The sequence below is a fragment of the Brienomyrus brachyistius genome, chromosome 22 (genome assembly GCF_023856365.1).
Source record: "Brienomyrus brachyistius isolate T26 chromosome 22, BBRACH_0.4, whole genome shotgun sequence".
NCBI lineage: Eukaryota > Metazoa > Chordata > Actinopteri > Osteoglossiformes > Mormyridae > Brienomyrus > Brienomyrus brachyistius.
Genome location: NC_064554.1, coordinates 9155443 through 9182262, shown reverse-complemented (window position 1 = coordinate 9182262; position 26820 = coordinate 9155443). Strand labels below are relative to the sequence as shown.

Genomic DNA, 26820 nt, shown 5'->3' with positions numbered 1-26820 from the left:
TAATTTTTTAGCCATTAGTTGACAAATATTCTGTGTGGCCCACGAACCTCCAGTGATTTTCATATTCGGCCCACTTGCTATTGAAGTTGAATAGCCCAGCAATAGACCAAGGCGGTGGAAACGACATACTAACAAACGCAAAGAAAAGAAACCATCCGCGTTCCTAACTTAGGGAAAACGGTCTATTCCTGTCTCCCACCTATAAACCAAAACGATAGTTAGGTGAGTCTTCCCGGGCCTCTGGCTTCTGCATTGAACTAAACCTAAACTAATAATGTGAATAAACACCAACCACCGCTCAAAACATACAAATCACATAACTAAATCCATACGAAACAAACATAACCCAACAAAAAGGGGCAAAATACCGACAAAGGCACCACGCGAAAGCGAATGGCCGACAGGAGCAGAATGGGAGGAGCCCAGTCATCGGAAATGGGCATCTTATTTAACCCATGTCCAGCTCCTCAGAACAGCGTACGGCGGGGCCACGTAGAGAGTGGAGTGGAAAACGCAAAGAAAACAACATTCCACTAAGCCTGCTGAGGGCGTAAAATTACCAGAGATTATGTTGAGCTACTGGTTGTTTTTTCAGGTACACGCTCATTTTGAATTTAGATTTCAGATATTAACAAATGAGTCGGTTATCCAAAATGTGTCTCTCTTTGACTGCACACATGTACAGTGGATATAAAAAGTGTACACACCCCTGTTAAAATGCCAGGTTTTTGTGATGCTACAAAATCAGACCATGATAAATCATTAAAAAGCTTTACCCACCTTTAATGTGACCAATAGCCCGTATAATTCAACTGAGGAAAAAAAAAAACAAGTCAGTCAGGGGGAAAAATATAAAAATTAAAAAATACACAATAAGCTGGTTGCATAAGTGTGCACACCCTTAAATTAACACTTTGTTGAAGCACCTTTTAATTCTATTACAGCATTCAGTCTTTCTGGGTAGGAGTCCTTCAGCATGTCACATTTTGACTTGGCAATATTTGCCCACTCTTCCTTGCAAAGTGGCTCCAAATCTGTCAGATGACAAGAGCATATCGTGTGCACGGCCCTCTTCAGGTCTCCTCGCAGCCTTTCAGTTGGATTTAGGTCTGGGCTCTGGTTGGGCCATTCCAAAATTTTCAACTTTCTTCTGCTCAAGCCATTCTTTGGTTGATTTGGATCTATGCTTGGCATCATTGTCCTGCCAAATCCCTCTTCATCTTCAGCTTTGACCATCAGACACCTGAAGGTTTTGAGCCAAAATTGACACTATTTTATATCCACTGTAAATGAGCTGAATTTGTTTTTGGGTATAAGGTGGTACACCAAGATTTTTATCAAGGTTGACAGGTCTGAATAGGGCTGATACAGTATACATATTTGTCATGTACCGTTTGTTGCATCATTTTCGGTTTGATATGCACAATGAAATTAATGGATACATATATTGACACAAGTGGAACATAAAGTCTAAAATACATGTTTATACAGAAACATGCTTTCACAGAAGATATTCTGCTAATTGTGAGTTGATTATGACAATTGTTGGTAGGTCAGTTAGTTATAAACAGTGGTTTGGGAACATTTTGATTTCCCAATGAAATACACTAACACCATAGAATGAACAGCTGCGAAGACCAAGACTGTCTGTTGGTGATGTTGCTGGAAACCCATCCAGCATGTTAACTAACTTGAGACAATTATCCAAGTCTGTATATGTCTGGAGCAAAGCAGAATCTGCCTCTGCAAGTTAGTCTTCCATGGCTTACTGATGAAAAATTTAGACCCGGCTAAAACTATAACTATGGTTTATCACTACAGATATAGGTGATCATATTAGTAGAGAACATGGGACCTACATGAAATTTAGATGCTTGTGATTGTTATGATGTTGTGTTTTTGATAAATTTATTTAACATATTTATGTTTACAATATGCAGCTATTAGGTTTCTTATAGACGTTGACAGACGCATTGAGTTTGGTTTACATCTGTTTTTAACTGTCTGTGTTTTCATATTTAATAATAAATTTCAAAACGCATTCCGTTTTGCCTGCTGTACCAAAATTGTATCGAACTATGAACCCAAAATTGTGGTTCATAATGAACTGTGAATTTCGTGTACTGTCACACCACTAATGCTGAAGTATTTAGTTCAACCGGCGGGAAACACAGTTCGGTCTATAATGAGCCACCGTAGGAAAACAAACCCAATTACGGTCAGGGAAAATTACCCAGTTGGTGACATTTTTTTAAATATCAGCCTGTCACATCACAGAAAGGACCGCAAGTCCAATCAATCACATGACAGTCTTTTAAGAGCGGACAGCCTACACACAGCAAGGTTGGTTGAGTTATTGGAGTATGGATGCTACTGTTTTGATAATAAGAAGGAGGGACTCTCTCATGGGAGGCTTCAGTTGTCATTGAAAAACATGACAGCTCTGTAGCCACAACATCTTTTATTTAGGAAATATTGTGGATAAACACGACAAAAAGACATTGGTGTTGTGGCAGGACATTTTGTACTTTAATGTCTGACGCGAAGTAGGCTGGCGCTGTGTAACCTACTGTAAACGCCAAGATCTTGTGCAAACTAAAATTGTAAAAAATACACAATTACGTCACCACTTCCAGTAGTTCCACCGAGTAGAAGTTACAGAATGCAAGTGTTAGTCACAAACACTAGCAATGAAGATTTCCACTTTCAATCTGAAGTAATACAAGACATCACATTTTATTTTTCACTCTGGGGTGGGTGACAGTTTAATCAGTAATGTCAAATGCATTTCCTGTAACAAACAATAAGGCAATCAGATAAATACACATAGCAACAAAGTGTATTGTTGGTGTTACACACTTTTTTTGTTTGATTTATTACAATTAGATTACAACTTGCAGTCCATTCAATTTCTCATCTTTTTTAAATATTCTGAATTTATTAAAAATTGAGTCTTGAAGTAAAGTAATGAATTATACAGTGAAAAAAATATTGTACAAATGTACAGTATGTAAAGGTGTTCATCCAGGTATTATGGGTAGACGGCTAATTTGCTTTTTCGACAAACAGCAGTGGATTTGTTCTTTACTGGAGAGTACACAGAAAAAACGATTATACCTGCTACAACATTTGGTCATGTATTTTGATATTTTGTGTTCACTGGACCTGGTAACGTGTTAAACATATAATAATTTGCATGGTCTGATAATTTCTGCAGGCATATATATGCATTATCTCATCTGTGTGTAGTATAATATAGTAACTCTTTTGCTACCATGAAAAAAAAACAAATTTTTTCCCCAAAAACCTTAAATCATATTATCATCCCACTTGCAAATGCATGGATCAAAACCTTCATGCAAGGATACATTTTGAGAAGGTTATATAGTTATACTATATAATCTCCTGTTCGCACACATTGTATAACATCAGCATGTGTATTCTTCATGTACTGATTTTGAATTGTAGGATTCTGTACGTTAGTTGAACAGTAACCTCACAAATTCCAATCATTAGAATACTGCAATAGTACCCTTTTACTTATATACAGAATGCTAATCAGTTGAGTTAAAGAAAATTGATCCTGTTGCGTATGGAATGTATTGGCAGATGCGATTATATAGTAATTCACTTTTGTTGCACCTCTGAATAGATGTTGCAAGTTAACCTCCCTTTATCAATGGGTCATAATATAGTACCTGAATAAATATTGGTAAAAAAATAGCAAAAGAAATTGTTTATTTAAAAGCTTGGAGGCAGCAGTATGCAACTCAGGTATTACCACTGTTGTAAGTTTAGCTTTGCTGAGTATGAGGTGTTATTGTCATGTACATGTCATGCATGTGTATATGTACATGAATGCTTTGCTAATTTGTGTGTCTATTTGTATGACTCAGTGAGGACAACACATGGGAGCCAGAGGACAACCTGGACTGCCCAGACCTGATAGCAGAGTTCCTGCAGTCTCAGAAGGTGGCCCATGAGCAGGAGAAGAAGGAGGCCGGGGGAAAGAGGAAGAGCACAGAGTCTGACACAGAAGGTGCTGGGGAGGACAGTCGGCCCAAGAAGAGAAAAGACGAGGTGAGACGATAAGAAGACTGCTGTCAAATTTCACTTTTTTGAATATGTTCATACTGTGGTATAGTTTCATACTTTTTCTTTTAGTCAGAAAAGCCCAGGGGTTTTGCTCGGGGACTTGAACCAGAGCGCATCATAGGGGCCACTGACTCCAGTGGAGAACTCATGTTCCTTATGAAGTGGTATGTTCCCCCACACCGCACATAGGTTTTTTGTATTGGTATGTTGACAGATGTGTCCCTCACATGGAGATTTTGCTCCCATAGGAAGAATTCTGATGAGGCGGACTTGGTGCCTGCCAAGGAGGCTAATGTGAAGTGTCCCCAGGTGGTCATCTCCTTCTACGAGGAAAGGCTAACATGGCACTCTTATCCCACTGAGGAAGAGGAAAAAAAGGAGGACAAAAATTAAAGATCGGGGATTTTATCGGGGGATTTTCTCGTAGATTTGCTTCTACTTACTATATATTGTTTTATACAAATTGAAAGCTGTTGCAGTGGCCTTCCAGACACAGTACCAGAAGAGTTGTGTTTTTTGTGTATGGAATGCAGCATTCCTTCTTCATTCTGTCATGTGTGTCATTAGTGCTAGGACCAAATTAAAAATCAATAAAAAGATCTCTCCACTCCTGCCTTTGACTAGATTTTGTATTTCCGCCAATGGTCCTCCTCTAGTCATGTTGCATAATGTGTATTTTTATCTAAAATCATCAGACAAGTCGTTCGGGTTGTCTTATTCTGAGTATGGGTTTTATTATAGATGGGGTTGAGACTGATTTTAGGTCATTGGTTTATGTTGTGTTCCATTTTTACAAGGATCTGTGGGTTTTAGTTTTGGTTACTATTAAAGGGCAATTTAGCAGCACAAATAAGGAATACTGTGAATTTGTGACACTATAAATAGAATTTATGTCTTATCTGAAAAGGTCTGGGAATGGACAGAACTGAGGACTCAACCATTTTATCTCCATACATTTTCCTAATAATATGATCATTCATTCACATCAATACCTCATACCACTTATTCTTTGAAAATGTAGAAGTAGGTTTTTTCTTACAGAAACAACACAGGTCTTTCACAATGGAATTCATGCACAGAGCACAGGAAGGTGTACTAAAAGTATACATTTTCATAAGTGGGAAATCTTTTGTGATGCATGCATAAGTGATAGGCATCACACAGATATCGGTAGCTCCCCGCCGATCACAGGAAATTGAAGTTCCTCTAAGCCAGTGTTACTTGTCCCCCTCTGTGACTGCTTCACTTGCCTAGTAAAACCGAGGTCTGTATGAGTTTTGGAAAAGAAACACCTTTTCTGAATTTGTGATCATGAGCAGCTTGGTATACCTGACTTGGGTTTAATGTCATACATCTGGGACTCCTGCCAAATGGAAGTCATTAGAACATTTGTTTCTGTTCAACTAACCTGCAAGAGTTTTGCACTAATTGTTTTTTCCCCATGGTTCCGATTTGGTATCTGGTTTTGTTCCTGTAGTGTGTACAATGTATGGTAAATTTTTCTTGACAGTGTTGTTGCTGGAGTTAAATGATTTTTTTTCTTGTCATTGAATATTAAACATTTCATTTGGGATATCCAAAGTGTGATCTTTTGTCTAATATGGTTTTATGTGACCTGTACACTGAATTATCAGAAAAGCAATCCTACAATAAGCGCGATAATTTTGGTTGGACACACTTGTTCACCAGGCTATATGAGAGAAGCACCTATAATTCTTTTTAGTGAATAAATTTTTTTCTTTAAACGGCAAAAAAAAAACATATCAAGATTTGGTTTGTATGCCGCATTAAACAGTAGACCTATAAACACTCTTCTTAGTGGTTTTTCTATTTCAGAACCATCTTCCCCTCATTTTCTCTACTTTTTTTCGATATCTAGCTTTATTTAAGGGTCACAAACATACAACAAAGTTCCTCGTAACATCAAATCATTGGGAAGGAAACCGAAAAAGGGGGTGGAAGATAATGAAAATCAGCTCAACTTGGGGAAAAAAACAGATTTGAAAGAACTGTTGAAAATACATGAAAATATACAGTGAATGTGTAAAATGTTGAGGTTGCACACTATATTTCAGCCTTGATGGTGAGTGTGTGTTGTGCATGAGCATATGTGGGTGACCCCACCCTAGACAGACCACACCCCACACCACCTGCTATCCCCGTATTCTAGGGTGGAGTTTGTTTGGTTTCTTTCTCTTGGTTTGTTTTGGGACTAGGAGGCTGATGAAGTCAATGCTGGGAGAAAAGATAAGAGAAAAAGAAGTAGACAGGACTCCATTTAAATGTGATGGTTGTGGGTGATCAGAGGTGATGCGACTAATCAAAACAGAAAATAATAAAGGCAATAGTAATGACAATAAGAGTAATACTACTGACATACTATAAAAATAAATAGCAATAGAAGTAATAAAATGACGAAAAAAAGTATGACCAGTGAGCACAAAATATTTGGTTGAAGCACCAGTCAACCTAAATATAAGCATTAATACTAGTATACAAAACAAATGATAGGAAAGGAGTGGAAATAAGCAGTAAAGTAGCTGTTTCATAGGTAAGTACAGCACTGAGGTGCACATGCATGATTTTTAAATGCATGGGTGGTGGACGTTATCTGAAAAAAAAAAAATAAAAATAAAAAAAAAGTGTCAAATGAAAAAAAGACGACTATGTAAACATGGATTTAATATTTTAAAAAAAAAAAAAAAAAAAAAAAGATAAATCACCACAAGGCAATCATCGTCATACCTCATGCCTCTAAAAGGAGCTTGCAGGATATTTAGAATCAGTTTTATTTACTTACAGGAAGTCTTACACTAACATGGTGAGATGTTCCCCATCACTTACAGCATCACATTTTGGTTCTGTCAAGCTGTTGAAACATCCATAATTACATCATCGTATCAACAGAATGAATCTGCAGAGATGGCAGTTTAAAATATGACTCACACTTTTACTAGGTCTAAGCATGAGCTTGTCAGAATTGGGCAAAGGATAAATGCAGTGACACTACAAATACCCAAGGTACAGATAAGACTCTACAATGAAGGAGAGTAAACATTCAAACCCATAAACATCCATTTTATAAACTTCACCACATAAGTGAGCGACCCCATTTCAAAGTGCATTATGGTAGAACAGATAACGGATTTCTTATTCTTCACATGACAAATCAGTCACCATTTAAAAACCTAAAATTCACTGGGTGTACACCATCATGGCTTGCAAGGTGGAGACCATCAGGTACGTCCATGAATAAGATTGACGGTGCAGAGAAGCATAATCCCTGCTCTATAAACAGAGTAGTTCATACATGCTGCAAACACTAGAGAATCCTCCTCCCCACTCCACCCTGTAGAGATGAATATGCCTCATTCAACATTTGAATTATACAAGTGTCTAGGTTTAGTCCCCAGCGTGCGCACTGTTGACGGGTTCACCACAGTGCCAGATTGTCCGTGTAGGTAAATCCAGGATCTTCACGGATCTTCCAGTAGGTATCATTAGTGATCCATACCTCCCTGCCAGAAGAATCCAACGTTTTCCTACAGAGTGGAAGGGGGGGGGGGGGGGGGGGGGGGACAAAACACACACACCAAAATTACTATTATTCCTGTGGTTATTTAAGACATCAAGACATGTATGTAGCAAAATTCAGATGGGCAGTTTTCAATAGCGCAAGTTTTTTTTTCTTGCATTAGGTACCACCAAAGTTCAGGAACCTAGTTCCCGATTCAGAGTTAATCGCCACATTTTGGTGTTGGTTTCTCACCACACAACAGGGACTCTGACCTTTATGCTAAATAAGCATGGGAGAGGCAAAAGCTCATAGGTTGAATCTTCACAATTGCATACGAAAACTAGTGACCTCAAAACAATGGAGGATGTTCTGTTCTGCATTAGTCGGGGGGAGTATTTTTTGCTCCACTACTTTGATCTCTTTTCCCCCACACTTCTAAGTAACTTCCAAGCATCAATGCTTGTGGGTAAATCAACCAGCAAGTTTCACTAAAAGGATCACCCCAGTAGTTTGTGGTCACACCAAAAAGTACCTAGTCCTGAGCAGGGCTTGAAATACTGCGTAGAAGCTATAAAATCAGACAGAGTTCCTGCAGTGGGAAAGCGACAGTAATTGCTGGTTCCCGGAGGGAAAAAAAAAAAAAAAAGCTTCCTATAGTAGGAAAGCACCTCTTGTAATTTGTTATGCAAACAGAGCCAAAGAAATCAGGGTTTCTTACAAGGCTCAGCCCATCAGTTTAACATGACATCATTAACTGTTGACTTAAACAAGAGGAGAGCAGCAAACCTGAAAAATCGAGGTACATGCACTTGGCCTTTTTTGGCCAGAAGTTTCCTTCGTTCCCTCTGCTTCTCCTCCACTTCATCCTTGCGTTTATCTGCCTCATTTACCATCCCCTCCTCCAGAAGCCTTTGGAGGAGAAAAAAAAAAAAAAAAAAAAAAAAAAGGATTTGTATGCATTTGAAATCCTACCAAATGTGGCGAAGCTACACGTTACATGGAATAGGTTGATAATTGACCCCTACTCCCAAAACCATTTGTTATATGAAAAACTGTAGTGCTGGTTTACAGCTCGTGGATCAAGTGTCCTAGACCCAAAATTCTATATTCCACAAAAAATAAAATTCCGACTTGTTTTTTTTAGAAATGAAGGTAGTCAGATTTAACAGGCTGGATGCCTCCAAGGAACTACAATATATGACAGCGCCTACCTCTGATCAGGGCGGAAGCGGCTGTCAGTTGGAGGAAGCAAAGGGAGCATTTCAGGAGTCAGCTCATTCATTTCCATGGCAAAGCACGAGAAGCCGTAGTACTTAAAGTGGTCCTCTGGCTGAGGGTCTGAAAGTCATTTGCAGGCAAGGAGATCAGAAGAAAAAAAACTTATCCTGAAAAATTTAGAATAAATTTTTTGTCCCAAAGAGGAATTTGTCTTGCAATTAGGAGCCATAGACAGACATACAAACACACCGAATACATGACAAATAACGTGCAATATAAAAGTATATAAAGCATAATTTAGAATGGCAGGTGCCTGTCTGAATTCCACTTGTTTAGCAACTGAACACTCCTTGGCACAAAAGAATTTATGACGAATCAATGACACCTTGTATAAAAACCTAAACGCTGAACATTCAGTCTGAAAATTAAGCCGTGATGGGTACCGACTTCATCACTCACTGACCATGTACTGGATAAGTGGGTATGGTTGATAAAGCCATGAGTTCCTAATTATTTAAAATCCTTAAAAAAGTACATTTAAAACAAAGTCCACTTTCTCAGGCATCTTTAACAGAGCCATGAAAACATGTCGCAGGGCACCATGCAGCTTAGAGAATGTTTCAGTCTTTTCAGGCATTTTAGTGATTGACAAGATGCCCTGGAAAGCATTTTCGTTATTCATCATGTAGCCGTGCTGATCAAAATGCAACAGGATATACAAAAGGTTTAGGCATCTTAAATCTCTCAAGCTGCAACCTGTGAAAGGAGAGACTGGGAGACGTCTTGTCTGATTACAAGGATACATTCCTTTAAGTAGAGTTTAACCTGTAATTAGTGGAATGTACTTACTAGGTTTCCAAATACACTTTGGCACAGGAAAGGTGTCACAAAAAATCCCCTCGTGCCAGAGGCCGCCGAAACGGTGGACCACTTCACCAGCCTCATTCAATACCTGTCCTTGTACTTCATTAATGTTGCCGTCTGTGCTCCAGTAGCGAGACTGTGGTTCAGGAAGAGTTTTGCGTAAGACAATATGATTGCCTGTGCAACAATGAATGCCTCCTTCACATTTTATGCTATTGTCGAAACTTCGGATTGAGAGATATTTGCACAATAGACCATCTGAATATTTAGCAAATATATTATGCAAACAGAAGGAAATATTTTTTGAAGAAGTTCCCCTCTAAATATATCTAAATATTACATCATTGGGACCAATGGTAGTCTTTGTATGCAGGATGGCATGCTGAAAGATCAGCAAAACATTAAAAGAAATTGACTGGAAATCATTTTAAATGTTGAGAGAGAGTTTAAATCCACAGCCTCTTCAGCAACTAACTTCAGACCTGGATGCCTTGAAGCTGCATAAAAGAACTGACCTTCACAAACGTGATCTTGCAAGTGCAGACATTGCTGTTGGTGTTGCGAATCACAACTTCACCATAATGTTCTAGCCAACGCTGCTGGCTGAGTACATTGTGGATGCAGGTGACCACTTTGTTCCACTCATAATGATCACCAAATCTGTAAAAGACACACCGTTTAAATTTATAGCCAAAAGACTGTAAAGCTTATCAAGCTTCTGCTGAGATCCATCACATGCTGTGACAAGATGTCGTCATTAAAATCACTGCCCTCATTCCAACACAGATCATCTACAGAGGGATCAACACTCACCTTGGAAGCACGACATTTACCATTCCTGTAGGAATAATCTCCAGGGATTTGCCCCAAAACTTATTTTTCCATCGCTGATCTGTTAACAGACTTTTGGTTACTTGTGATTCAGTTGAAAATCGGGGTCTATAATTTCAGGAAGTACAATCAGACTGCTTTGGAACCCTACCTTGCCAAAATGAGAAGTTCTCAGAATCCGCATGGCAGGCAGAGATGGGAGGGTGATGACAAACCTAGGAATAGTAATTCAGACACCAGGCCTTTTAAATAGTTGCTTTATAAATAAATGTTACTTATCACACAAGGAGGTCACAAAGTACTGTACAACCTAAAATGCTTAAAGTACCATCACGATGAAACAAATCAGGGAAAAAGGTAACACTACAAGCCATAATAACCAAATACAGGAAAAAAAAGATTACAACTCTATTCAGATGTCTTTTGAAAAGCCTTTTCTTGCTTTTTTTAATGAATCAACTACCTCAGCTGAATGCAATGCTGGCGGGAGACCATGCCAAAGCCTTGGTGCAACATACTGAAAAGCATAATCCTCTCGTGTCTCGCCAGGTACATGGAAAGACAGATCATGCAGTCCAGACCCAAGTGCACAAGCTATGCAAGAGGCCAGCAATGTATTCTGGCACGTGGCCATGCGGGGCTCTATAGGTTGAACACCAAACTCGAGAACTGATTCTATACTCAGCCAGAAGCCAACGCAAAATGCGAGCAATATGTTCTCTGCAGCTAGATTGCGTTAATAGCCTAGCCGGTGTATTTTTTTAACCAACTGTAACCAAGAGTGGGAAATTTTGGTTAGACATGTAGAAAGCATTACAGTAAATCAAGATCCAAAGAGAGAAAAGCATGAACAAGCATCTGCAATTCTGATTTTGAAAACTACAGTTCAGTTCAGAAACGTTTCGTAAAAAGAAACGCGAGCGGGTAACTGATCTTACATACGAATCTAGGCTTAGAGACCGATCGATGATAACCTACATATAAAACGCAATCTTGATTAGGGAGCTGGAGAGACAAAAGCAATCTTAAGATTAATCTTGGAGTGAAGGTTAGGACAATATGCAACAATTAGGACCCCCAATCCTTCCTGAATCCAACTGCAGGCAATTATTGCAGAGGCACATTTTCATCTCTGGCAAGCAGTGAACCAGAATGGATACTTTGATTAGGTTTAAATGAAATAAATAGCTGAATATCTGCATAAGTGTTAGGAAACGCACTAAGCGTTAATCTGAGACAGACTATGAATGCATAACGAAAACCAAACCGGCCGAAGAACCGAGCCTGTGGCATCCCACGTTGGAGGAGAAGTATTTGATGTAAAAATTAATAAAAATGATAAATCAGCAAACACCAACCGAAAAACTCCTTTAATTAGATAAGACGAGAACCACTCCAGAAAGGAGCCAGAGGTCCCCCAGAGACTGCTCTATCCTATTAAGATTTTAAGGTCCATTTAAGGTCCTTCAAAGATTCCATTTCCCATATCTGCACGCCTTGGGTGAGAGAGAGACAGCCAACGCAAGGTGGGAAGTATGTAACACTCCAAACAGTACAAGGAAATTCAAATTAAAAATGCTTTTGATTTCAAAAGCGCTCACCTGCTCACTGACGTAGCGGAAACCTCGGTCTTCGCGCACACATTCAAACGTCTCCCCAAGCACAGGATTGAAGGGTTTGTAGCGGTTGCGATAGCGTGCCCAGGCATAACCAGAGATAGCAAATGCAGCAATATAGACCTGAAAAGCAAGCAGACAGAACATTCAATATTTCACCACTCAGAACATTATTTCACCGAGTAGCAGATATCAAAAGGTGCTGCATAAATATTTAGTCACACGCAACGTTCATATTTAGGATCTGTAGTCTTAAAATGGGATATCCCTAAGTGTGGAAAGCCAAGACATGGCAGCTTGCATGAAAAACATTTAATCCAAGTTATGGCAATTATGCCCACAGTATTGGAGCTGCTAGGGCACTGTGCTATTCCAGTATCAGTCACATTTTTTGCCCCAATGGGTCTCATTTACAGAAATCAGGGGATGAACTGGCTTGAGAGAACTGGAAGTAGTACGAGTATAAAAAAAAAAAAAAAAAAAAAAAAAAAAAAAGTATTGCCCAAATAAAATAAAATACATAAATCCAGACATTTGGCTTTGTACAGATTTCCATCCCATCCAGCATATACCCCTGCCTTATGCCTTTAAATACAATTACTAACATTAAACAAAACTCCACACTAACCGACCTTTACTGTTATGCTAAAAGCCTGAAATTTTAAAATCAGAAGTTGGATAAGCCATGTAATTATTATTCTTTTCATGGTAGAAATTAAATTGAAAAATGAAATAAATTTCAGCAATACATTAAGTAAAAAAATGAACTAAAAAAAAAAAAAAAAAAAAAAAAAAAAAAAAAAAACTTATGTGAATTGTACAACAAGAAGTGTTGTAATTTAGGTACTGTCACTGCATAAACTTTGTATCAGATGTGTTGCACATTGTAACTGGATTTATAATATAATCTCATTACCATCCTCTGATAGGGGTCCTCTGTGTGGTTGGCAGTGTCAAGCAGCTCCGAATACTCCAGCTCCTCACATAGCCTCTGCATCAGACACAAGGGCTCATTGAGAGCAGCTGGCATGGACACTCGAGACAAGTCCTTCCCAATGTTATTGTACAAGATGGTCATCAGCCCAATGTGGCTGTTGTCTGGGCAGGGGGCAGGAAGGCTGGTGCGGCGGCCGGTGTCTTTGGGCACAACAGACACGTCGAGGGCACTTGAAACACTGGCACGGTAGGTCTGGGTGGAAACCACTGTTGGGGAAAACCAGAAGTTGAGGGTAACATCTAAAAACACACAAAGAATGGTGGGGGGCAGGGGGGGACAGTAAGTGAGAGTTAAACACGAGTACTGTACCAACCATGACTCTCCTCAGGCTCCGAGTTACTGGTGGTGACATCACTTAGTCCTGACTCGTCAGAGGCTTCATTTTCTGAGGAGCTTTCACATTTGAGGACGTCGCTGGCATCAAAGTACTCCGCCATCGAATCAGCCACAGATGGTGGCCTGTGATACTGACATCCTAAAGATGCTGGCTGTAAGAGGGGGAAAACATGCAGGGTGAAGCATGAGAAGAGTGACAAACATACTTCACAGAGACTAAAGGAAGTTAGTGAACCCTCTGGTGTCCAGGGGGATGGAACACACTGTCACTGACAGGGGCATGGTCACACATTTCATTCAATATCAAACTTAAATCGTGGCAAATAGAAGAAATAAATTGTTTTGGCATTAAACTCGTCTTAATCTTAGTGCACTTTGTAAATATGTCAGATTTGTGCGAAGTTTGTAATTTGACAAAAAGTATATACATTACAAAATGCAGTTTGGAATACTTGCAGAAACATTATAAAAGAGTACATAGTATGCAATGGTGGAAGTTTGTTTTGATCCCAAAAATCTTGGCTACATGAAGATGACTAAATGGTGTAGTTTCAACATTCAGTTAGATAAATTAAAAGCCAACGTGTATAACTCGTCAGTACTTTTGGTCTCCTTTCATTGAACATGTAGGAGCTCTCATGTGTTTGCATAAGCCATTCACATATGGCCACATCCCCCCCCCCCCCCCCCCTCCCTTTATGGCGCTGATTGGGATGTATCTGCATGGTGTTTCACTGCTGCGTTGTTCAAATTACCATATGAATGCGATTTGAATATGCGGTAATGCAGCTATTTATAATGCGAATAGCGATCTTCAGGTGAGGGCGGCACTACACGCCACCGATGCAGGTAAAACAAAGTAAGGTGACATGGTTTAATTTTTTGCCGATTTACCCTAATTTTAAGAACGTTAATATTTCCAACAATGAACGTTTCGAAAAGACGACAGATTTAGTCAGCATTTTTTTCATGTTTCTACAATACAATTTCAATGAGTTATGAACTGAAATACGAGATACTCAGCATCGCCGACGATGCCGTCGACCCCAGAGAGTTACCAGAGTGGAGCAACATGGATTGATGTTACAATGTAATGATATGGACTGTAAACTGGTAATACCTGTTCCTGTCGTACAGTACAGAAGGACTCCTCGGTAGAATCAGAAGACAAGGACAAGGAATGGACTTTGGTCAGACGGGACTGTACTTCCAGCTATAAAGGGACACAGATATAGACAAAACAACAAAAGGATAAACTCAGTTTTAAAAAAAAAAATAAAAGCGTTTTTTTTTTTTTTTTTTTAAACATTCAGAAATAAGTCTGCAATGGCTAGGAATGTGACCTTTCACTAACACAGCTGAGTTATGGTCCAGTTTGTCTGGTCCAGCTGGTTCCGTGTTGGTATTGCGAAATAATGAAGCAGCACTTTGGAAGGATGGAGGGAGCATAATGGGAATTCAAGCATTGTTTACAATTCCTTGATTTTCACAGACTGTACCTCTGTAGGTATTTTTCCATTGCTTTTCCATGTACATCTAATATTGGAAAAGAATCTCCATGTGCCCTGATCTACTTCAGTACATGCGAGTACAATCAAAAATATGGAAACAAAAGCATCCATGATAGCTATACATTTTTAAAAGCGTCAGGCCCCAAAAACCCCTTCACCTCAGAAAGGGTGGTACACAGGCTGGCCAGTTGGTGGGATGTAGCCTCTCGGAGGTGCGGCCCTGCCCAGGCCTGCTGGAGACGCTCCCTCTCCCTCACCAGGGTTTGATGCACGGATGCGAGCGAGTTATGCACTTCAGGGAAGAAGAGAAATCAGACAAAAATGTACCGACTACTGACGTAGATCCTGTAAATTGCCGATTCATGCTTACATCGCTGAGACACAACACAGATTTCCTGCTGGATCTTCTTGCCCTCAGGAGACACGGCACTTGGTGTAGACAACTGGGAGTAGACGTAGTCAGGGATAGACTGGACTGATGCACCCATGTGTGATGAAATGTTCAGATGGCTGGAGGTGAACTGTGGTGTAGAAAGAATTATAGCTAGATGAATGTATGGGTGCGTGAAAATGCTATAATTTTTTATTTTTAAATCTCACACACTGAGAACAATCCAGCATAGATCAAATGCACTTCACTGGTCAGAAAAACAAAAAAAATTTAATATTTTATTTTTGCATGCTGCAAAGTAGACATGCATGGAAGGAGACATAATTTGATCACTGCTACCGGCCCTGGTTAATTTAGTATGAAACACGTACCTCCTCAGACTATTTTGTTTAAGTAGCTCTCACTTTAAACGAGGGAGGAGACCCCCGATTTAACGGTAGCCAATTATGCAGGGACTTGCCTCTACTCCAGACAGGGTGCGAGTGTGGCCCCAAATCTTGCCAGATTTCTTCTTGGGCTTCTCTAGAGTGAGATTCTGAAATGAGATGCAGCGAACATCAAGCTGGCTTAAAACAAACCAAATCAATTCCATATAATTCAAGATCAGCTGGACATTAACCTGGGGGTTATGACCCCATTGTGGGATGGGTTGCAATCTGGGGGGTTGGGGACACAAGAGTCATGAAAATTACAGCAACCTCCCCCCCCCCCCCCCCCCCCGTAACCCCACCCTCCTGGTCCCATTCACGAATGTCTAACAAATCAACGCGATTTAACAGCCAGTGTATTTCATTGCATATTGTCCTTTTAATTTGGCACTTATTGACAAACATTATACACTTGATTGTGTTTCTGAATTCTGTGAGCCACCAATTAGCTCCATTTCTTTCTGGTATGACATGTATGCTGTTGCCCAGGGGCACTTAATGTGGCCCTGGCAACACCTAATGGACACTGTGTGCTCACCCAAATGCTGCCAATTAACGCACTGCAAGGTTGATTTAGCGGCGCACCACGTGCTATTGTTTTAGTAATACCACAGTGAGACTTCCTCAAACTTCAAGTGTCAGCAAAGAAACCGAAAGCTCAGCAGCCACTTTGCCATTATAAAAAGGAGATATGTGGATAAACAAGGCGAGGGAGAGTGTGGCGTCGCCTCTGCAATGTAACGTCTAGCACAATAGGCTTGTGCTGTGCGTTATAAACTCTGCTGAAAACTAGTGCCAATCAAGACCGAAAATACCGCAAACCCATTTCACCACTTGCACTGCTGTCCAGCTGAACACACAGAATGTAAGTGCTTACAGTCACAGAAACCAGAAATTTCAATCTAAAATAATATGCAATGCCTCCCTGGAGTTCCTGAGCTGGGGGGGGGGGGGCAAATCGCAATACACAGGACAATTCACATCCCGTATCGGCTCAAAACGGGAGACAGCATGTATCGAAAAAGTAACAGGACAGATGGCAACTAGACCCAAATGCAAGCACCAAAGAGATTTTTAGAACCACACATTATATAGAAAATGCAGCCCAGTGGATGGCTCTTAAATTCCTAAAAGATTAAATAAAATTTGCATGATTATGTCCCGTAATGCACACAATAACATATGGGTCATTATGTGCTCTGAAGTGCACAAGTTTATGATCCCTGGTGTGACCCTGCCTTACATCCTATATTGCTTGCAATACCGTCCAAGATAAGTAGATGAAACATGGATGGATGGATGGATGAAAATGGTTGTCAGATGTTTCCTGTCTGACAATCGCAGGCCAGTGCTAGACTCCAGTAAGCTCACCTGCATACTAATGCGACGTTCCAAGTCATTGTCAGTAACAGGCCAGGACTGCAGAAGATTTAACTTTTGGATCAACTGGTTCAGCTCCAGCAAGTCCAGCTGACACTGGGTGAGCTCTGCGGGAACACAGTTCCAGTTTGAAATTCAACATGGGAGAACCGGAGCACAGGGTCAACCTTAACCCAGGAACCAGCCAAGACGCCACACAAAAATGTAGTTAAGCTTGAAAAACAGAACCTGTGGTTCTAGTACCCTGAGTGCAGTAGCTGACTTCATGATTCTGCTCCAGCCAGGATGACACTTTGCTGGTTAGGTCCGTTGGATAGTCTTCTTTAAGGGGCGCTTCTCCAGATGTGCTGCCCTCGTACTTTGCAGGAAAAGGCAGAGGAAGGCGTTACACAACATAGGTTATTAAAAGGGAGACCATACACCTTTTTTTTTTTTTAAAGACTCACCATATCTGGCAGGGCCTGGTTTCGGTGGGCAAGACAAGCTATTGTTGGGAGACCACTACTACCTACTGAGAGAGCCTGAAGCACCCCATGGTGCATTTGCACAGCTTCATTCTTTTTGTAAATGCGATGAGCACAGAGCTTCGTCACCCAAATATAAAAGATTTCGTGGCTTTTTGCCTGTGGGCAAAAGGAGCAGAGCTTAAAATCCTGCGCTATTACAGCCCTGATATGTCATACGCAAATCTACATAGATCCCACAAGTCCCACAATAACCAGTCTCATGGCGGCACTAACACTTAAAGTACATTTTTCAGAAATGCACGTTTAAAGAAAGCAACATACTAGCAAGTATATCAAAACCTAACTTGGAGACCAGTTCATCTGAACGTCACACAACGCGATTTGGAAAATAATGCAGAGACCCTTTCCCACAAAAGAGGGAATGATTGATGAGATTATTAGCTGACAGAATACCTTTATGTGATACAGATTATCCCCTGCATCCAAGTCAATGCGTTTGGATTTCTTGTTCACAGACATCACTGCTAGGCTGACATCTAAAGTGCCATGTAGCTTCCCTTTACAAATCTGGGGAAAGGTAAGAGGAGGAGGCAGAGGCAGCGTGTAAATATTGGACATAACGAATGGCAAATGATAAAAATAGCCCACCGACCAAATGGGGAGAATCAGGCGACGTTTAAGTACTTACATCTTGTTGCGTTTTGGCATATCGGAGGATCCCTTGCTTCAACACAAAATACCTCTGAAATGAAATCAAATGAGCTCAAGCACACAGCACAGCTGCCAAAATGTGCGCTTTGTGTTCCCCGCGCCACAGCGCCCACCTTATGCCAGCCATTGAGGGGCCACTTCTTCTTCTTCATGAGGAAACCCTCACACAAGCCTGGAATGGTCACGTCGTGCAAAGACTCCGCACCTGCACTCACGCTCGCAATGTCCTCCACTACCTCCCAATGGCGAGAGTTCTGTGAAGGAAGCCTCAGTGAGCCTTAAAGCCAGCTCACCTTTATATGAAAGGCTTGCCGCAGGCAGTAATGTAATAACTACCAATAACAAAAATGAATACATTCACAGTTATTACATTGGCTGCTACACCAGACAATAATAACTTCTTACGTATAATGTAATGTTTGATTAAAAAAATTTAGTGGTCAGTTACTACATTATCAACCTTTATTGCATTAAGAACAGAAATATTCACATTAGTGGCAGTTATTACATCAGCTGCTCCGAAGCTCCAGTATCTGCTTAATGAAAGACTGGCACATTGCTACCATCATTAAAAATGTAACTCGTTTAGCAACTGGGATTGATTTACTAACCGGTACTTATAATGGTTACCAGTTTTAATTGCACTTTATTACTAAATGCATGCTAAAAAAGGTAAAAGATTAGTTAAGTCAATGGGCGCACGCACACGCACATTCCCTTTAGTCAGAAAAATGTGGACATACTGTATGTCAGTCACTACATAAATAGCTTTAGATGCTGCATTCACACACACACCGCATAACACCACACACACACAACCTCAATGACTAAATTCAACAGAACACTTTCCAATGCAAATCTAACCAAGAGCAGTACAGTGACAATTGTTTATCATATGAGAGTGAAACTTACATTGGGAAATAAAAAGTCATAGAAAATAAGACACAGGAGAGATGAGGAAAGCAGGAATCATTTCCCTGGATGAATTTACAACCACAAAACTGTGGTCCTTACCTGGTGGGAGTGGCGAGATGAGTGGCTACTGTTCCTGGAGTGGGTGGGCTTACCACTCCCAGTAGGAGACTTTTCCAGGCCACTCATGTCTGCCTGGCTGCCGGTGAACGAGCTCTGCCTAAATCCAAAACATAGTCTTTGCTATAAGGAGATGGTACATTTATCACCATGAAGTACAGCACAATCCCCCCTACACAGATAAAGCCATGATGATTAACAATTCAGAACAGTGAAAATGTAGCCAAATTAGTTCACAGGTAATAAATAAATACATTGTGAACAGTAAATGATACCAAAAGGATGCACCTGCATTGATACAGGTAACATTATGTAACAAGGCCAAAGGGAATCGACAGAAAAGCTGAGTAAACAGCTGAGGGTGTTTTCTGGATTGAAATACACATGCATGTATACCAGCTACATTTCATATGCATCATGTGACTGCTTAGAGAGAAAGATTAGACTATTACAGATAAACAATCATGTACATGCAAGTCAAAAGGTGCAAAAGGCACCGATGTTGCTGCCCCCTGCTATATCACATATGGGTTAAATGCAGAGGACACATTTCATTGTTGTGCACTGTGTGCCGTGGTGTGTCAGCAATGACAATCACTAAATTTAGAAATGTAATTTAGAAATAGAAGTACAGTATAGAAGTTCAACTTAAAATGTGTACCTGTTGTCTTAGACATTTAAGTTATATATTTAATTTTCATATCCTCCGAGTTATAAGTAATATTCCATTTTGCTAGCAGCAAATTAATAGTAGGTAGATACTACTCAAATCACTGAAAATTCATAACATTTCAGCATAATCAAAATGCTACACACCTGGTTAGCAGCCTTTATGCTTCTGTATATAAACAGAACAAGGGAGATACCATTACACCAAATGCCACCCAAAGCATTTCGTGTGCATAAGCAAATTACCCCTGGAGTCAACTTAATTGGAATAATCCGCTCGCCTTCCAAATCATGTTGTTGGTGGAAATAAGTTTAAATAGCTATTTGATCAATTTTAAAAATTAAAAGAAAGATGCATAAGTAAAGGATTATCCCATTTGAATAATACACGTTTGCTTTGTAAAACTACAGTTTAAGAGGCTACCAATATTTTTGGCCCGCCCAAACAAAGCGGATTTTAACTCCTAAATTGTGTCACAATAGTGACTGAAGAAATGCCATTTCATAAACCAAAGATGTGGCTCTCATACTGGCTCCAAATGACTTGCACAAGTAGCCCGAATGCACTTGAGTTACCTCCATGTGACCAAATGCAGCGATGAACAAACAAGTTAGTGATCAAACCAGTTTTAGCTCTGCTACAAGAATGTAACGGAGCAACTTAGGGATGTATGTCAATCAGGCTACCAACTTGCCAAGTTATTTTGCACCTTAGTTTCATCCACAACAGAAAGGATGACGATGTTAGAGGAATTACGTTTTTGAGACTCGTAGTCCCAGAACAGAGTGTGGAATGCAAAGTGGTTTCAGATTACTAATGTAATGCACCAGTTATGACAAAAATATGACCAACAGTGACAATAGACTAAATATGACACCTACTTTCACACAAACTAATTTAATATACTTAACTTGTACTGTACATGTACATTGTACTGTACATTGCCCTGTGATGCACTAGTCCAATTCTCGAGTCCCAAGATTACATTTCTGCAGAAAGATGGCAGAAACGTATTCAAAGCATCCATCCACACTTATCCAAGAGCCCATCCCAGACAATGGCGCATAAGGAAAGAGACTCCCAGGATGTGACTGCAGCCCATCACAGAACACACATCCAAACTGAACTGAGGCAACATCTAACTGCATGGAAACTGGGGGACTCTATCAAAACTCAAAGGTGACTGGGCGATCTTGCCGACTGTACATTCTGAGCCAGAGACAGGACCCTGAACATCCAAGGCAACAGTGTTAACCACCGAGTCACTACTGTAGCCACCCATTCCAAACAAATGCAATCATCAGATGCCATATGGGCAGTACAAGATGAACATAAAATATTCTTCAGAAGCAGCTGCTCAATGACGGGAAGAGTGTTACCAGTTAAGTTAGTCAGAATTGATTTTCAAGCACGCAAAGTCCTCATTTTAGGTATACATCTACACCCAACCCCATAGGGCTTAACAGCATCAGATATATCACAATTACAAAGAACAGCAAGTAAATGAAGATTACAGGTACTTGGTGACTGCTATTTTTTCCAATATTAAATGTCAGTTTTAGTAATGTTACATTTCAGTAGCCAGCAAGATAAGACTTTGCATTTCTACCTCGTAACTTAAAACAAATGACAGTAAATTTCTTCAAACGCATTTTACCAATTGTTGCCATTACTGCTTTGCTCTCATAGTAGGTTTGCTTTTATGTAGAATTATATCAGGGAAAACACTTTCCATTCAGTGGAGTGTGATTAGAATATGTTGCCAGTCTACCCATGTTTGAAGCTGACAAAATCTTAGACAAAAGTAGTGTTTGGCCAGTATTCATTAAGCAATGCGTAACCAATTAAAGACCAGATTATACTGACATATATTTCACATTTGAAATGCTTGATCATTAGTGAAAGTGAACATTGACAAATACAAAATGCTTGCCGATTCAGTCGGGAGCTTTATTTTTAAAATCATCCTGTGTGCAGCAGAGCAAGCACACAAACGGAAAAGGTGCATCAACTTCAAATGCAGTTAACAGATTGTAATGCATTTGAAAATACTGTAATACAAATCGAGGGGGAAAGTAGTTAAAAAAATAAATAAAAAACAGTGTTCCTTTACATCATTCCAAGCACCGTTGTACATACGCACACCGTTTACCTATGGGTCAGGGGTGCTCAACACCAGTCCTGAAGGGGCGGAGCCCTGTGTAGCTTAGCTCTTTCCCTGTTCCACCATAAATGATTCAGCTCAAGAGCTGTGTGGTAATTAGCACAAGGAGTTGAATCATGTGTGTTAAATGAGGGGAAACCCAAAAATGTGCAGGGCTCTGGCCCCCCCAGGACTGGAGTTTGACACCCCTGCTATAGGTGGTCATGGAAAACAGAGTTCAGCCCAATAAACAATTCAAAACGGGGAACACCATGAATGGGATACCAGTGCACTGTAGGGAACGCGTCACCCACACACTGGTACCCAAAGAGCAATTCAGAGATGGAAATCAGCAGGGATGCACATAATTGGTATGCAAGTACACATTTGCCGTATAAGGCAATACATGTGACAATTTGTCATAACAGTACATAAACAGCACAAAATAAGGATGCATCTACCCAGTTATGACAAGGAATATCCCATTTTACGTCGAGATGTGTACCTGAACCAGTTATGTGCATCCCTGCTAATTAACCTAATTGCATGCTGTTAGACACTGCCAATAGAGGCCAGAAAAATATATCTAGGTTGCGTCCATATATTGTGCAATTATTTCACAACGCGATTATCGTGACAGGCCTACTAATCTTGCCATTAGACTATGTGTGTTGTGAACAGAACTTAGGAGCAGTTACATTTGTATGTAAGCAAGAACACAAGCACAACCACAACCAACTTCTATTGCATTTTCTGCAGTCAAAACATGCTGCTGTGGTCTTGAAATCCATCTTGCAGGTGCAGCCCTGACACCTCAAGGCATTCCGACGTGCTCAACTTTATATATAAACTCCGGTTATCATCATATTCAAATAGCTTATCTGCCTCATTTGTAAGTCACTTTGAATAGAAGAGCATGCGACAAATGTAAAGCCCCTATGTGCTTTTCAAAGGTACATCTGCCACTTCTCCCCAGGTAATGGTTTGGACTAAACTAAATGGTCTGTTGGCACTTCTATTTCACATGTGTTTTTATAGAAAACAGACTGGACAACTAACTAGCGTCTTTGTTAGGCTGGGCCATAATTTTAAGAGCAAATAGGCCTACAGTATAAATATGAACAAGCACCATGTTTTTATTTATATTATATATATATATAAAAATTCTTAAAATGCACATTTGAAATTACTACACACTTGGTTAACAACCACATTTTACATACCCAGGACTGCTTAACACATTTCTACTTTAAAATTAAAATCAATGGGATATCCTCAGAAATATACCTATACATAACCTGCACACGTTTACCATACAGGGTGCATTCTACGTTAAACCACTTTGAAAATCTAATAGCCAGCTTTCAAACAAGCATCCATCGACTTACGTCCTATTCAGTAAGGTCCACGGTAAATAACCGAAAAGCCTGATGTAGTACAGCGTTAACGGGTGCATCGAATATTATAATAGGAGTTTTCATTAAATTTATTTTTGTAAAGAACAGTTTGTATATCACATTTCAGGTCAAGTCTGCCTTGCATCCGAAATGCGGGCGCAAGTCGACCTATAGACCTACCTGTATTTGTTCATTTTTAATCTTAGGCTTTGTACCCAATAATACTTCTCTCCTCCAAACAAAGCATGACATTGTTAAAATGTTATAAACCTGCTTGTCAGGTTTATAACAGTCATTGCTTTAGCAGGCTCTTTACAGATATTTTATTTGATATAAATCTTTGAGAAAAAGGAACTGCAAAAAAAGCTTATTTCGAAATATTACGGGTATAAACTTTCCCGTATAGCTTTCGTTATCTGCAGCCATCCTGTTAAAAGGAGGATAAAAATTTCTAGACAAATTTGTACGTCTAAAACACTTTCACATATTAAATTATTAACCAATGCACATACCGACTCGTGAAACCAGATTTCAACTGATGTGATAGAACGGGACGTAAAAGCTAACGTCTCAAAGAAACAAATTATACTCAAGCATAAATCGTAATTTATAATCCTGGCCTACTTCGAAACAGCTTAATGAAACGCAGCCTTTGATTTCTTCCACACAAAATTCGTGGGGGGAACAAACTCGCACCGCTTCTCTGACGCGGTGTGATCAAGCGTGATACCGTTTAAAAACTTAGGTTACTTTAAAGCACACCTGAGTTCACCATGCCAGGTGACTGATTATTAAAATCGCAATTCCTGATCTTTGCCGTACAATTCTGTAATTACTTTGCAAAACACTTTTTTGGATAGCGATGCAACTAAGCATTGTTCTCACTCAGCAGTGGGTGGGCAGAATCCGTACCTGTATAACAGGAAAAACAAACGTTTCTGAAGGAAACGAGTTATTTTGTGGAACTCATTCAACGCCAACCCCACCTATTTAATAGTAAAAAGAAGAACAGAAAATAAAGACAAAAAACGATTCTGAAGCAAAAGTCATTCAAATAAGTTTAAGAAGCAAAGTGTTTAAAACCAAGTCGTTTCAAACGATCTGCTTATGAACTTTTTAAACTACTTAAATTTATTGGAAAACAGGTAATCCACCATTAATTTCATGCAATGCTGGTGCCAGACTTGCAATAATCACTGACAAATGTTAATTAAGCAGTCAATGAACCAAAGCAAATTGCAAATAGCCCCAAGAATCTGGTATGCCATAGCTATTGTATTATCGTGAAAACACTAAATAAAAAAACGTCTGTTCCTACAGAAATCTCACTGATGCTTACCTTCCGTTCAGTAGTCAACAGTCGAATTGCTTTGGCTGCTATTGAAACTACTCGTTTCTTTCCCCCGTTTGTCAAATTTCGAAATTGCGTCACAGAATCCTCGGGAATCTCACCTCCCACTCAGGTTCGCCGGTATCTGTATACTTCCTACCGCGTTGCCCGGCTTGTTGCCTCCGTTAAATACCTAATTCTTCCTAATTGACTGGACCCTGATTAGAAAAACCAAAAGCCAGTAAAGGAACATAATACCAATTTTCACCAGTTTACCCTACTAAAACGTCTCAGTAAATTTTTCTATGTGGAGAAAAATGAGCGCTCAGCTCGCATCAGATTAATTTATAGAGTTTGCTGTCAAGAATTGGTCAACCACTCCCTAAACAAGTATGCAGACAATTTATACTTCCTTCCTGAGTGTCACTGGCAGTCTGGGAAATGAGAAGGATCTCAGCTATCTAAACTATGGCTGGAATTCTCTGTGTTTGCGTAGTTATGGTAAACGGTATCTATGCCCTGCTGAAAGCACCTGTCCATCAGGTTCTCTCATCTTTCACGGGGGACAGAGCTATTTCAGAATGTACATGCTGCTGGCGGTAGAACACAACAAAACAATACAAATCAGTGACTTGACGACACTACACAAACCTGCCCCCTCACAACATCACTCTGTAAAACTCCTCAAGTTTGGAGACGATCCCACCCTGATAGGACTCATAAAAAATGGCCGGGGATATGTCATGACACCACCTACATCAAAAGAAATTCCTTGTACTTCTCTGTACTTGGCGAATAAGAAGATTCGGTAAAAGAAAATTAAAAAATCAGAAAAAGATATATTTAATAAACATAATCGTTGTCCTAAGACCTAAGGTGGTTGCAGGGCTGCATTAGGGGCATGGACATCCTGACAGATCCAGGGCACGTAGCACACGAATATGTAAAATTACATGAGCATGGGGCCCCAAGGTAACATTCTGCTAAGAGGCTCAGAATTTTAAGATATGTACCTGACTGCAGATTACTAACGGGTTAAATTACGGGAGAATTTTAAAAAATTTATGGATTAGATCGTAGACATGATGAAACGTTGATAAGCGAAGAGCGGTGACATGCCGGGCCCTCCTGATAAAATGCTCTATTGGACTCTGTAAATTAGGAATTTGACATTATGTTCATTTCACTTCCTTTTCCCGACACCCCTGTTGCCATGCGTAAGCCACGCTTGGCACAATGTTGGCAGGCCAATGCCAATTGAAAGCCAATTCATACTTCACTTCACCGTCTGCGATTTCGGGCTTTGCACAGTTGTGCGCAGATGCTTGTGTAGAACTCACTTTATTGCCAGTACGTGCAAACATACCAGAATATTTTGCGGTCCATGTGCCAAACACGGAGTAGAGGACAAAAATTCCGAGCCATACATTTGGCCATGGATGCTTATTGTGGGCAGTGCAAGCATTAAGCAGAAATATTCCATCAGACCAGCAGAGGGCAACAAATACAAGTAGTGTAGTGAAACATGTAAAATTTTTATGAACAGTTGTTAGTGTAGGGGGGGATAACACACTGGTTAGCACCATCGCCACACCTCTAGGACTAGCATTCAGGTCTCTACCTTAGCTCTATTAGGGTGACCCCCCAACCCATGTCAGGAGGGACACTATGAGCTATGACAGGTTTGTAAACTACCATTTAATCCATTTCAATTAAAAGGACACAGATTTCCCTGAACCAATGAGTTGTTGCTGTGTGCTGATTGGTCAGTCTCCTATAATCATGCATGAGCCATTAATGTTAATGTGAAACAGCTGGATGAGTCTTTCAATCAAGGAAACAAACCAGTACAAGTATAAGACAAACGAAACAATTCAGCCAAGCAC

The 26820-nt window shown here is 40.0% G+C and overlaps 2 protein-coding genes across 10 annotated transcripts in view; one reads left to right on the top strand and one right to left on the bottom strand.

The window, feature by feature from the left end:
- Positions 1-4702, top strand: part of LOC125717531 (chromobox protein homolog 1) — a 180009-nt gene extending 175307 nt beyond the window's left edge. For all 5 annotated transcript variants that reach the window (XM_048990579.1, XM_048990582.1, XM_048990581.1 and 2 more), the window contains 3 exons: positions 3897-4080; positions 4165-4259; positions 4344-4702. In XM_048990579.1, coding sequence (XP_048846536.1) covers positions 3897-4080; positions 4165-4259; positions 4344-4488 — 424 coding nt within the window. In that variant the 3' untranslated portion in view covers positions 4489-4702. The remainder of the gene's footprint in view (positions 1-3896; positions 4081-4164; positions 4260-4343) is intronic.
- A 2168-nt stretch (positions 4703-6870) lies between these two features.
- LOC125717511 (oxysterol-binding protein-related protein 7-like) lies at positions 6871-25362 on the bottom strand. Of its 5 annotated transcripts, XM_048990531.1 has the most exons (23): positions 24944-25362; positions 24517-24590; positions 19377-19494; positions 18476-18616; positions 18340-18393; positions 18105-18218; positions 17631-17807; positions 17413-17542; positions 17176-17291; positions 15837-15911; positions 15356-15506; positions 15144-15277; positions 14595-14687; positions 13452-13626; positions 13058-13344; positions 12127-12264; positions 10677-10740; positions 10508-10586; positions 10210-10354; positions 9680-9830; positions 8824-8950; positions 8399-8521; positions 6871-7637 (listed from the first exon to the last, which is right to left on the bottom strand). In XM_048990531.1, exons 3-23 carry the CDS (start codon positions 19461-19463, stop codon positions 7529-7531), a joined length of 2670 nt encoding a protein of 889 aa, XP_048846488.1. In that variant the 5' UTR covers positions 19464-19494; positions 24517-24590; positions 24944-25362; the 3' UTR covers positions 6871-7528. The 5 variants fall into 5 exon arrangements, with proteins under 5 accessions (XP_048846488.1, XP_048846489.1, XP_048846487.1 ...); XM_048990532.1 differs by lacking the exon at positions 24517-24590 and having other exon boundaries at positions 25057-25362; XM_048990530.1 differs by lacking the exon at positions 24517-24590 and having other exon boundaries at positions 24944-25358.
- Positions 25363-26820: the final 1458 nt, after the last annotated feature.